A 14111-nucleotide genomic window follows, 5' to 3' on the forward strand; every position below is an offset into this window, starting at 1 on the left:
ACTTTACCACTCTAAGATTAGCCATTTTTTTGAGTGTCATTGGTTTCTCCTAAATTTCAAATCCTCAGGCATAAAAACAGCATTTGTTAAGAGGTGCAGTGAAGCTGCTTTTATTGCTACCCAGTGCGAGATGATTCCAATAGAATGGTTCTGCCGGAAGATCCCCACTGGGAGGAACACAGAAACGGATGAAGGCTACAGATTTTCTCAACCAAAAGTGGAGATGTATAAGGTAAAGAAAAAAAATCAGTGATAACTTGTTTGTTTGTGTGTTCAGCTCTTTATGTATCCCTACTTGTCTTTTGGTGAATCCATCCAAAGCAAGGAGATGAGTGTAAGTGAGGAGTAATTGCAGGTGCAGTTGTGTTTATGGGTGCAGACTGATTTATTGCTTGTATCTTTTTTTGTCTAAAGGTTGATGATACTAGCAATCACCAGTTGTCGAAGGAACAGTTGATGGCAGTAAAGCTTATCTGTGCAGGACTTCTGATTGGAAAGATGGAGGTGGATGTAATGACTCGCTCAACAATAGCCATATTCGAAATTATAGAAAAAGCTTGGCGGGCTCAGGACTGCACTTTGGTGGACATGAGGGTAAATATAGCTCAGAAAGCAGCAGTGGGTACAATTTTCGATATCTGACTGGGATGCTGGGAGCACACCTGGAGAAGGGATTGCACACCGAATAGATATTTTTTACTAATACTTACATGATGATGAAAGATTGGACATTTGGTCATCAGCTTACAGTAGAACCTCCATTTTACTTTTTTTTTTTTTTTTTACCAGGAAAAAATTATGTAAAATCTGGGAAATGTGTTAAAGTAATTTTTTTTTTTCAAGTACTGAAAGGATATAAGCAAAGGAGACTTTTACTTTGAGATACACTATTGACTGTGTTAATAACAAGGGTTAAGCTTGACAGCGATAATGTTACACTATGGGGGGCATGTGCAAGTCTCTCTGTCAGTCACATACGCAACCTAAAGCAATAAGTGATTGGTGCAGAACTGTATAAGGGGCAGACTAATTGGAATTGATCATTTACAGGAAGAACTATGGCAAAATATACATCTGGTTAGTATTTTAAACCTTTATTTCACAACATTCATAGAGGGAAAAAAAAGCAGTTTTTTGGTAAATCAGGAAAAAATTTTGATGTAAAATCCAGGGAAACATTACTTAAAATCAGGAAAATGCACCCATTGAAATTAGGGATGCACCGAATACAGGATTCGGCCTTTTTCAGCAGGATTTAGATTAGACCGAATCCTTCTGCCCGGCAAACCAAATCCGAATTCAAATTTGCATATGCAAATTAGGGAATGTGGAGGGAAAACGTGCAACTTTTTGTCATAAAACAAGGAAGTAAACAATTTTTCCCCTTCCCACCCCTAATTTGCATATGCAAATTTGGATTTGGTCCGGTATTCGACTGAATCTTTCAAAAGGATTTGGGGGTTCGGCTGAATCCAAAATATTGGATTCGGTGCACCCCTAATTTAAATTCATTATAAATTGGTGGGACCACAAATTTAAAAATGCAAAATAGGGGAAAACTTAAAATCTGTGTATTTAAAATCAAGGTTTCACTGTATGAATTGCATATTAGTCTGAAGTTGCCTTGGGTATGTGATACATATGTTTTACCACTGGTGATGAAACTTATCCCAGTAAGAAGGTAATTTGTTGCCCACATTGGAGGAAACGCATTGGCGACAAACATCTTGTCTGTCATTACCCTTAACTGAGTATGTTGCACTGTCCTCCATTCTCTTAACTTGCTTTCTGAGCGTGACAGCAATGCTGTTGTATTTGGCAGTAAAGTTGCTGCCACCTCCTTCTGAATTCTTTTTCCTCATATATGAGTTTCCTTTCCACCACCCAAGTTCTACAGGTGACACAGATGAAAACACTGCGATGGCTGTGCCACTCTAGGATATTTCTGTATGTAGTTGTACCTGTATTGATTGTGATGTTTGTTACTCCATATATTCTATATATGTAATTCATGTGATGTAGTTGTATAATCACATTTACTTTACAGTGCTACGCAATATGTTGGCGCTATATAAATACATGTTAATAATAATAATAATAATAGTTACAGAAAGGTTTACGATTATTTTTTTTCTCCCATTTTCTGTTTATAATTTAGATTAAGTTTGGTGTTGATGTGACCAAAAAAGAAATTCTACTTACTGATATCAAATGTGGCTCTCAGGCTCTCTGGCCACTAGGAAACAAGAGTCAGTTGAACAATAATCCGGTAAGTTTATTGCTAGTGATATACTTGCCAAAGTCATTCAATATTTCCGAAAATACACAGGCATTTTTTGTATGGCAACTTTTTTTCACTGTAGAATTTTGTGGTGGTTTTACAAAAAAAATTAGCAGAGGGCAAAATTTGGGACAAATCTATATCTGGTGAAAAACTTCACTCATCACTAGTGCAGATCTCTCAAAAACACATGGCCCAGCATTTGAGATACAGTGGTGTGAAAAACTATTTGCCCACTTCCTGATTTCTTATTCTTTTGCATGTTTGTCACACTTAAATGTTTCTGCTCATCAAAAACCGTTAACTATTTGTCAAAGATAACATAATTGAACAAAAAATGCAGTATTTAAATGAAGGTTTACGTTATTAAAGGAGAAAAAAAACTCCAAATCTACATGGGCCTGTGTGAAAAAGTGATTGCCCCCCTTGTTAAAAAATAACTTAACTGTGGTTTATAACACCTGAGTTCAATTTCAAAGGTTAAAAAGCCATTGCTAAAGCTTTGGGACTCCAGCGAACCACAGTGAGAGCCATTATCCACAAATTGCAAAAACATGGAACAGTGGTGAACCTTCCCAGGAGTGGCCGGCCGACCAAAATGACCCCAAGAGCACAGAGACAACTCATCCAAGAGGCCACAAAAGACCCCAGGACAACATCTAAAGAACTGTAGGCCTCACTTGCCTCAATTAAGGTCAGTGTTCACGACTCCACCATAAGAAAGAGACTGGGCAAAAACGGCCTGCATGGCAGATTTCCAAGGCGCAAACCACTTTTAAGCAAAAAGAACATTAAGGCTCGTCTCAATTTTGCTAAAAAACATCTCAATGATTGCCAAGACTTTTGGGAAAATACCTTGTGGACCGACGAGACAAAAGTTGAACTTTTTGGAAGGTGCGCGTCCCGTTACATTTGGCGTAAAAGTAACACAGCATTTCAGAAAAAGAACATCATACCAACAGTAAAATATGGTGGTGGTAGTGTGATGGTCTGGGGTTGTTTTGCTGCTTCAGGACCTGGAAGACTTGCTGTGATAGATGGAACCATGAATTCTACTGTCTACCAAAAAATCCTGAAGGAGAATGTCCGGCCATCTGTTCGTCAACTCAAGCTGAAGCGATCTTGGGTGCTGCAGCAGGACAATGACCCAAAACACACCAGCAAATCCACCTCTGAATGGCTGAAGAAAAACAAAATGAAGACTTTGGAGTGGCCTAGTCAAAGTCCTGACCTGAATCCTATTGAGATGTTGTGGCATGACCTTAAAAAGGCGGTTCATGCTAGAAAACCCTCAAATAAAGCTGAATTACAACAATTCTGCAAAGATGAGTGGGCCAAAATTCCTCCAGAGCGCTGTAAAAGACTCGTTGAAAGTTATCGCAAAAGCTTGATTGCAGTTATTGCTGCTAAGGGTGGCCCAACCAGTTATTAGGTTCAGGGGGTGATGGTATTTTTAGTAGTACCATTTTGACCTCGTGTAAGACAAAACTCAGTAAAGGAAAACCTTTAGTAATAGTCAGGCAATTTATTCATACATAATACAACATAACAGTTTTGTCTGGGTAAGCTGTTGGAGTAACACACAGAATGTCAGCCGAGGACTTACCAAAGACACACCTCTTGGTCCAGGCGTTATATAGCTTTCAGAAGGCATTTACAGTAATTGTGACAAGGAGTTCACGGAAATACCATACATAGTCTGACTCCTCCTTGTACAATTAATGTCTAAATGATTTACTTAGTCTTACATGTTATCAAAAGAATGTTGTAACATACTGTGCCTAGCTCCAACGGTCCACAACCTCGCAATCAGCTATTGGCTAACCAAGGCCATTGTGGTATTTCCAGTAATTTGAGCAGCACTTCTGCAAAAAGGGGCCCCACCAGACAGGCTGGCGTTATGCTGACACTCTGGAATTTAAGTAACAGAGTGATGATCTTTTGTTTGTATGGCCTAGTATAAGCTATATGAGTGACCATTGTCCACAGTAGACCATTAGCCCTTATAGTCCATCCTGCCTTGGGCCCTATAGCGTTATGGCGTCATAGAGGGCGGGGGTGACAAATATCAACCCTCTGACACTAGCCATTCGTCCGTCTTAGGATTTAGACCGTTCCAGATATATATTATATAAACAGGGGCAATTACTTTTTCACACAAGTTTGGATTTCTTTTCTCCCTAAATAATAAAAACCCTCATTTAAAAACTGCATTAAAAACTGCATTTTGTGTTTACTTGTGTTATCTTTGACTAATAATTAAATGTGTTTGATGATCAGAAATATTTTGTGTGACAAACATGCAAAAGAATAAGAAATCAGGAAGGGGGCAAATAGTTTTTCACACCACTGTATATATAAACCTTTCACTCAGCAGAAAGAGGCGCAGTAGCAGCATTTCCCCTCTCTGGGGGAGATTCCGCGAGTTTTGTCAGCAAATGTCAAAGGTTCTATTGGTATGGGACCAGTTAGCCTGGGGCTTGTGGATAAGGATATTTTTTCGTCATTTGGATCTCTATACCATAAATCAGATAGAATATTATATAAACATTAATTAAACTCAATAGGGTTGTTTTTCTTCAAACAATGATTAATTATAGTGGGCTCAGTATTGGGTCCACTTTTATTTAACTCGTTCATTAATGAGTGTTTGCAGATGACACAAAACTATCCAGTCCAATTAATTCCATCCAGGATGTGGCATCCTTGCAACAGGAAATTGACAAACTGGCAATCTGGGCAGCTAAGTGTCAAACGAGATTCAATGTTGATAAATGTAAAGTCATGCACCTGAGATGTAAAAATATCCAAGCCACTTATACCCTTAATGGGACTGCACTAGGCAAATCCATTATGGAAAAGGACCCTCGAGTCCTTGTAGATGATAAACTTGGCTGTAGCAAGCAATGCCAGTCAGCAGCATCAAGGGGCAAATAAGGTCTTGAGCTGTATTAAAAGGGGCATAGAGTCACGGGAGGAGGGGGTCATTCTTCCACTGTATAGAGCACTTGTAAGGCCCCATCTAGAATATGCCGTACAGTTTTGGTCTCCATCACTCAAACAGGACATTATTGTATTAGAGAGGGTACAGAGAAGGGCAACTAAGCTGGTAAGGTATGAAAAATCTTAGCTATGAGGAAAGACTGGCCAAATTGGGGATGTTCACGCTGGGAAGAGAAAGACCTACTGTTAACTAAAGCATTAGAAAGATCATATAATAATCTCTAATCCTTTATTTACCAGTAGGTCGTTCCAGCTGACACAAGGTCACCCATTCCGATTAGAAGAAAAGAGGTTCCGCCTAAATATGCGGAAGGGGTTATTTACAGTGAGAGCTGTGAAGATGTGGAATTCTCTCCCTGAATCTTTTGTACAGGCTGATACATTAGATAGCTTTAAGAAGGGGTTGGATGGCTTTTTATGAAGTGAGGGAATACAGTAGCGCATAGTACAAGCTGATCCAGGGACTAGTCCGGATTTTTTTCCCCCTCTAAGAAAATTGGAGAGGCTTCAAATGTTTTTTTTTTTTTTGCCTTCCTCTGTATCAACTAAAAGGCAGGTTAAAAAAAGGTTGAACTTGATGGACGTGTGTCTTTTTTCAACCTAACTTACTATGTTACTGTACACAAAGCTGTCTTTAATAGGGCCAAATGGGGGCACAATTTCCTGAGCCCACACATACAGAACAGTCACTTTGTCTGCACCAAGTAAAGGCAGCCTCTGCCATTCCACTTTAACATATGTATGTGCATCTCTGTGTATCCTTTGACTTTTATTACTGTTCTTTAATGATGCAATAAAGCAAACCTCTCCCTTATCTTCCTCTGCTGCAGTGCTTAGGGGGACAAAGCAGAGTTGTCTTGTTAATGGAATCAACTTCAGATCTTGCACACTGTGAGGAAATCAAGAAGTCATGTACCAAGTATGGAATGAAATGTGAGCTGAGGGTGGCCTCGGCCCATACAGGCCCACAGGAGACTCTGGATATTTTAGCAGAATATGAAGGTGCAAAATCTGAGTGTGGCAGTCCATTCATTAGATGCTCTCAGTTATAACCAAGGGATTTTTTATGCATGTATCATTTGGTATTCTGTATATTTGGCCCCTGTACACGTTGTATGCCATTGGTCTCCAACATTATAAAAAATAAAATGCAAGGAACACATTCAATTTCTGATTATTTTTGAGAGGGTGCAGCTAAATAGTTATAAGAAGTTGGTTATTATCCCTCTTGTTGCTGAATATAGCCTTTCAAAATGACATTCTGCATTAGGATTCTCCACTGTTATTGGAAAATGTAGAGTAAAAGTATAATGGCAGCCCCACTATGCCAATTGGGTAGTTTATGTGGAGATATTTAGGAAAGGAATGCTTTTTAAAACTCACTTCCTGCATTTGTGTCAAAATTCTTTACAATTTTCCTCCTGATGGCAGTGATGTTTTATATGCACCTTTCCTGGTTGCCATTAGATTGAGGTGCAAATAACTGAAAACCATAATAATAGAGAGCAAACGACTTTAAGCAATGGAAAACTCACCAAACAAAAACCCCTATGTCTAAGGGGGTTATTTACTAAACTCTGAATGCAAAACAAATAATTAAAATCGGACTTTTAATAAATCACAAATTTTTCTGAATTTATTAAACTCCGAGGATGGAAAAGTCAGAATCTGAAAATCCGGCATCAGTTGCATATAATTTAATGGGAGAAGTCCCAATGATTTTTTTGAAAAGTTTTCAGGTGAAAAGTCAGAAAAAATTGTGAAAATCGGTTGGAAAAATACAAAAATTTTGCGAAAATCTGATTTTTTTTTTTCCTGCAAAGCAAATTTTTTGGAGAATGTAATAATAAAGAAGCATAAAAAAAAACCAGAGCGGATTTGAACGGAGTTTGTAGCAGAGATAAATTCGGACTTTGATAAATAACCCCCGTAGTATAGTGTTCATTTTGCAACTTCACTCACTGATGACACTGTTTTTTTGCCTTCACTTCTAGGAGATTATATTCCAACTGTTTTCATAGCAGCGGCTGGTGGAAGCAATGGCTTGGGGGCTATAGTGGCCGCAAATTCTGCTCATCCTGTTATCAGCTGCCCCCCTCATAGTGCAGATTGGAGCACTAAGGATATCTGGTCTTCTCTCAGGATGCCAAGTGGTAAGAAACATATGGGGTTATGTAATAAAAGGCATTAAGTTAGTTCAGGTGCAGTAACTTTTAGCAACCAATCAGCAGGTAGCATTTACTGGTCACCTATTTAAAAGCAAACATCTTATTGGTTCATTTGGGTTACTGCTCCTTCCCCTGAAAATTAAAGGCAAATATATCTCCATGTAGCCTCACTGTGAGTTCATAGATAAACAGTAGCAATCAGTGTGAGACAACACAAATATACATTTCTCTTGATATTCCTGATTTACATTAGAGATTAGTCTCAGAGCATATGGAGCAATCCTTGGGGTAAGAGCACACCTGGAGATTCGGGGAGATTCGCCCGGCGACTAATTTCTTATTTGGGGCGACTAATCTCCCCGAACGGCTTCCGCCTGGTAGAATGCGAAATGCGGAAACTTCGGGCGACTTCGGAAATCGAAGCCATTGCGCTGGAGTTTTTCCATTATAGCAGGGGGAAGGCAGTTCCGGAGATTATCGCCCCGAAGAAGAGGCTATTAGTAGCCAGCCGGCTAAATCTCCCCGAATCTGCCCGTGTGCCCCTGCCCTAAGCAGTTGGCTACAATTCTGATCACTACATCAAGGAGCTATGATTAAAATGCAAAATATGCAAAATCCCTTATTGTCAGTGACACGCAATACTAGGCGGTGCCCAAACAGATCCATGTAATAATAATAGAATGTGTTTCAGCTGTTCTAACACTGTTAGCATGGCTTCTGTACCTATAAAATAAAGAACATTCTAGGAATGAAGTATTCATGTAACTTCTAGATAAATGGCACTAATTAGGGGTAAGCCTAGATAGTAGAAAGATGAATCCTGGTTGGGGTATGTCAACGTGTTTTTGTTTCCAGGCCTTGGATGTTCCACTGTGTTGTCACCAGAAGCAGCAGCTCAGTTTGCCGCTCGCATTTTTGGAATAAACAGTCACATGGTATGGTCCAAGCTACGAGCCTGCACTCTGAACTCATGGATTTCTCTCAAGCAGGCAGATGTGAAGCTAAGAAAATCCACTTTGTAATATCTTCTAACTCACTGGAGCTTACATCTTCAAAGGGAAAATATATTCACCTTACAAAGAATAGCAGTCCAATTTTCTTGCTTATAAACAGTTTAAACATTTCCAGTAAACCCATAACAGGCATAGAATAAAGCACCCCTTTATTCACTAATTTGGTTGCATCCAATGTCTACCTCAATAAACGTTCAGCTTTGCAAAACAAGTGTTACTTTCATTTATCATGACAATATAAACATATAGGGACAAACTGCAGTTCTTCAAGGAATTTTTTTCTTCTTCTACATCTTGTCTAAAATACTGTATGCTAGACAATGAACCTTAAAGGGGATGTTCACCTTTGAGTTAACTTTTAATATGATGTAAAGAGTGATTATTCTTTATGGTTTTTGACTTCGATAACATACTAAAAGTTAACTTTTAAAGGAGAACTAAACCCTAAAAATTAATAGGGCTAAAAATGCCATATTTTATATAGTGAACTTATTGCACCAGCCTAAAGTTTCAGCTTGTCAATAGCAGCAATGATCCAGGACTTCAAACTTGTCACAGGGGGTCACCATCTTGTCTGCGACACTCACATGCTCAGTGGGCTCTGAGCAGCTGTTGAGAAGCTAATCTTAGGGGTCGTCGCTAATTATCAAGCAGAAAATTAGGTTTGTCTGTAATATAAACTGATGCTACAGGGCTGATTATTAAATTCTGATGCTAATTGCACTGGTTTCTGTGTTGCCATGTAGTAATTATCTGTATTAATTACTAATCAGCCTTATATTGTGACATTTCTATTCTATGTGTACTGTATATTGTGAGTGGGTCCCTAAGCTCAGTAAATGACAGCCGCCCAGAGCATGTGCAGTGAATCAGCAGAAAAGAAGATAGGGAGCTACTGGGGCATCTTCAAAGACACAGATCTTTACTGCTAAATGGCTGTGGTTGCCTTGGGCTGGTACAGAACCCAAAAACGTAATGTACAACATTTTTAGCTACTTCTTTAGTTTAACTTTCCTTGTTCTTTAAAGGTGACACATACTTCCTTCTTCAAGATGTCCAGGGCTTGTGTTAAACATACTTTTTGCCTTTTGTTTATAATGAAATGTGTATTTTTTTTGTTACATCTTACATTAGACAGGGTGATATCTTAAAATTTAATGTAAAGGCACATTCTACTTCCTGTTTGTACAAGCAAAAAAAAAAAAATCAAAACAAATCACCAGTCCACTGAGAAGTAGGGATGGGCGAATTTTTTCGTCTTGTTTCGCCGAAAAAATGACGCCCATAGACTTGTATGCTGTTGTGCATCAAAATAAAAAGACGCGCGTCAAAAAAATGTTGCCGCGTGACACAATTTTTTTGACGCCCATAGACTTTAATGGGCGTCGGCGTCATTTCGCCGGCGGCAAATTTTGGCCAAAACGAAACGGGTCAAATTCGCCCATCCCTACTGAGAAGCCCTCTGTTTAATGAGCTGCTACTTATCTCAAAGGGTAAAAGGTCACAGCTGAGGGTTTGTTTATACAGAGGCTTCTCAGTGATGATTTATTTTGGTTGTGCTTGTAAGAATCAGGAAGTAGATTTTGCCCTGTTTAGTGCAGAAAAAATATATTCCTTAATTAAAGCAATAGGCAAAAGGTATGTTTAGTAAAGGCCCTATTCATTGAACTAATTTTGAAAAGGGGAATATACTGTCCCATTAAAAAGCTGTCTCTCATTCCAGCCAGCTGGGTACTTCCTAGGACCTAAAGCCAATGAATCAACACCTTTCTCTTAAAACCCTTATCCTCTGCTGTTTCTTCCTTTCCTAGTGGGATGGATAAATTTGTGTTAAGAGGTGCCATTAGTATTCTGCATAATACTTAATCCCTTCGATGAGCAATTTGGCAAGGAGAATTCTTAAAGCTATTTTCCATAAGCGATGGACAGTTCAGGGTTAGAATGACAACTGAAAAATCTAAAGAAGGTCCTTAAAGGGGAACTAAAGTCTAAAATAGAATAATGCTAGAAATGTTGTACTTTGTATACTAAACATTAACATGAATTAACTGCACCAGAAGCCTAATAAAACAAATGATTTATGTTTTCAAAGTTGGCCGCAGGGGGTCATCATCTTGTAACTTTGTTAAACTTCTTTGCAAGACCATGCACATGCTCAATGTGGTCTGGGCTTCAGTTGGGAGGTTAAGCTTAGGGATCATCATAAATTATCAAAATGGCACAAGTCAAATAATATCTGCCATAGAAGCCGATACAGCAAGACTGATGAATAATCAGAATATGCAGACTGCACTGGTTCTGTGGATACAAATCTCTACACAGTCGCCAGGCTGCTTTATAGGGAAACAAAGCTGCTCGAGGTCAGGGAAGTAATGTGGGGGGCTCCCCCCTGCTGTTTGAAAGTATGAGCATTACCCTGCAGAGCAGTTAGGGACTGTCTGAAGTTTCCTATCTGAAGCTGTCAGAGCAAGTAAACCGAAGGGGGAATTTCACTGCAGTCAGGTTTATTATAAAAACGGTACACATTTTTTAAAGTATAATGGAGATAGATTTCTTAGGTTTGTCCCCATCTGAATATGACGAGGCTTTGAATTAGTGCATTAAAATTGTGGTGGAAATGTCTTCTCAAATAGTGGGACTTTATGAGAACAGAATTCTGAAGCTTTTACTTTGCACTTGATAAACATCTGATCAGTTACTTAAACCATGTGAAGAACCTACAAAGGTGTATGTGGCAGTGCTTTTTTTTTTTTTTTTGGAAAAATGGAAGCAGCTTTGAGAAGTGCCTGCTTAGAACGAGCAGTGCAGCACAAAGCAGTTGTCACCTCAGCCTAACTTTAAAGGGATTGAGACTGTGACTGTTGCAACTGGAGCTGACTACAGAGAGGGTAAAAGGCCCAGAGAGGGCCAACTAAAATCTCTTTAGAGATATCATTAAACTGATATTTGGATTACCATCTATAATCATGGGTCTATCTATTACAGCCAGAAGAGCTAACTGGCTAAAGTCATGGGCCTCTGATTTTACATATCTGTTACATAGAATTAAAACCAGGACATCCATTTGGTAAGCAAGTAGATGGTCTAATAGAGAAACTGTTCAAGGATTGTGGAAAGAATGCTCTACAAAATAAACTGCCAAAAGCCAAGATAGAAGAACTTGGTTTTTCACAGTAGATCTCCATCTCGGTCCAGACAAAGGGAAGAAAGGCCAAATAAACCCTGAGCTTTAGGTTACAATCAAGCAGTGATTAAACTATTCCTAGGGAAGGTCTCAATCCTATAAACCCTGAGGTATGGTGCTAGACTGGGAGTTAGAGAAAGCTTGTCATACTTTAGTAATGAACAGAAATAGGCACTTTAGAAAAGGATTAGAATTATTTTGTCTACCAAGTTCTGGCTTTCTTTAAAGTCTCAGGAGTAAAACGTCCAGTGTTTTTTTTATTTTTTTGGAAAATGCTATTTTGGAATTCCTATGAGTCATAGAAGAGGTGCCTTCACATTAAGGGTTAAAAAGAACCTATTGCATAATTGCTTTCATAGTTTCAAAATCAGTCACTGATTCGAAATTTGGAAACCGTTTTATAACTATTTGATCTCAAGCCTTAAGATGTTTTCAGATCACAATATGGTTTTCATTATAACTGCCCCAATTGGTCAGGCGCTCAAATATGCCCAATTCAAAACATGTTCAATTTGTCTTTAGAGTTTTTGCCAGGGTGTCCATAGGTGCAGTGCTACGTTTGGAAGGTATTATGGGAGTTCCATATCTGGATGATTGTTTATAGTGTCAGCGGGCTCTGGAACAAATAAATTTATCTTCTCCAACGGTGGGTTGGAGAGTGAATTTGGAAAAATTCTTTAGGGTGACGGTTATTTTAGCCCAATTAGAAGAGATACGCTTTTGTCCCAGGTGAAAAGCCACAGAAAGTCATACATACTGTCGGCAACCCGCGGCTCCAGAGCCTCATGCAGCTCTTTGTCATGCTTGCTGCGGCTCGGGACAGGCAAGACGCAAGCAATAATCAAGCAGCTCTTGTGGAACCCGTGCAGCAGCATACCCCAGACCAGACAGAGCCTTTGCCAGTGCCCCCCCCAGGACATTTCTCGGAGATGCTGGGGGTGGCAGAGGACACTTACAGGGTGGGTAATTTTGAACTGACAGCTGAGATTTACGGCTCTGAGCTGGAAGAGCAGCTGTGCAAAGGGGACGCATTGGCACTAGCTGGCGGGGTGACAGATGCCTGCACTCTTAGACAAGAGCAGCCATGCTGAGCCAGCTTCGTCCCGAGGAGCTGAGGGTGCTAGTGGGGAGCATTGCACGGTGCATCAGAGAAAAGTAGAGAGACTCGCACTGCTCCTCCACAGTGCTCAGCTGCCCCTCATTCAGCGACGCGTACTGAAGTCTTCTCGTTCCCCATGTGCCGGCTCTTGCTGCTGCAGCTGGACCCTGTCACCCTCCTGTGTGGGCACACGTTCTGCAAGAGATGCCTGCGTGCCAGCTAGCCACCGCAGTGCTGCCAGTGTGGGGGTGACAAGCTGAAGGGCAAAATGGAACGGCGAGTCTTCTAGGGCCCCGCACTCATTGCTGTTTGAATAGCCATGATCCGGAGAGCCAGGCGCACCGTTTGCTCCCAGGGGAGGACACCCAGTTAGTGAGAGGAGAAGCGGCACATTTGGCTTGTCCCCCAGCTTTGCCTTCCTTCTGCGCTGTGTCCCCTAACACCACGGAGGAGTGCTCACACTGAGGGAAAGGTCGGCTCTGCAGGCGTCCCGCTCTCTTTGCTCTTGATCCTGCACTTTGCATGGTGTGACCCGGGACCGAGCTCACACGCTCCTGTCTACACTCTGAGACCCTACTACTGAATGCAGGAAGCTGCGGAGACCCCCGATCGCGAAATGTGGGGATGGAAGGCGCAAAGTTTTACTCGCAGTCCTCCTCTTCGCCTGCAGCAGCATGAAGCAGAGCCCGACGAGAGCATGCGAGCTCGGCGAGTGAGTCTGCGAGTGAAATGGACTGCGAGTGAAACTTTGCGCCTTCCAAGAATCTTACCAAACTGGTCTATATGTTTAAGTAAATCTTGCCCTTTTACATCTCTTGCCTTAAGTTGCCATTTTGTGATGGTCTGTGTGCTGCCTCAGAGATCACCTGACCAGAAATACTGCAGCTCTAAATGTAACAAGAAGAAGTGTTGAAGCATGAGACAAAACTCTGTCTGTTAATTGGCTCTTGTGACCTAGCAAGTATAGTTTGTTGGTATGTCTGTATTATTACCCAATGGCACATACTACTAGAAAGGTATATTATTATGAAAATGGTTTATTTACATGAAGCAGGGTTTTACATATGAGCTGTTTTATGCAATATCTTTTTATACAGACCTACATTGTTTGGGGGTATAATTTTCCTTTAAGTAATGTTTTCCCGGATTTAACATCAAACTTGTGTTCTGATGTTCCCAAAAACTGCTTTTTTTCATCTATGAATGTTATTATTTGTGAAATAGAGGTTTAAAATACTAACCAGGTGTATATTTTGTGATGGTTCTGCCTGTAAATGGTCAATTCCAATGAGTCTGCCCCTTATCCAGTCCTGCACCAATCACTTCTTGCTTTAGGTGGTGTATGTGACTGACAGAGAGACTT

The 14111-nt window shown here is 40.3% G+C and overlaps 1 protein-coding gene across 3 annotated transcripts in view; it reads left to right on the forward strand.

Moving 5' to 3' along the window:
- paics.2.L (phosphoribosylaminoimidazole carboxylase, phosphoribosylaminoimidazole succinocarboxamide synthetase, gene 2 L homeolog) overlaps positions 1–8673 on the forward strand; it is a 30816-nt gene extending 22143 nt beyond the window's left edge. For all 3 annotated transcript variants that reach the window (XM_018230090.2, XM_018230101.2, XM_041589021.1), the window contains 6 exons: positions 69–232; positions 415–594; positions 2159–2269; positions 6115–6286; positions 7279–7437; positions 8308–8673. In XM_018230090.2, coding sequence (XP_018085579.1) covers positions 69–232; positions 415–594; positions 2159–2269; positions 6115–6286; positions 7279–7437; positions 8308–8474 — 953 coding nt within the window. In that variant the 3' untranslated portion in view covers positions 8475–8673. The remainder of the gene's footprint in view (positions 1–68; positions 233–414; positions 595–2158; positions 2270–6114; positions 6287–7278; positions 7438–8307) is intronic.
- Positions 8674–14111: the final 5438 nt, after the last annotated feature.

Source organism: Xenopus laevis, chromosome 1L (genome assembly GCF_017654675.1).
Source record: "Xenopus laevis strain J_2021 chromosome 1L, Xenopus_laevis_v10.1, whole genome shotgun sequence".
Lineage (NCBI taxonomy): Eukaryota > Metazoa > Chordata > Amphibia > Anura > Pipidae > Xenopus > Xenopus laevis.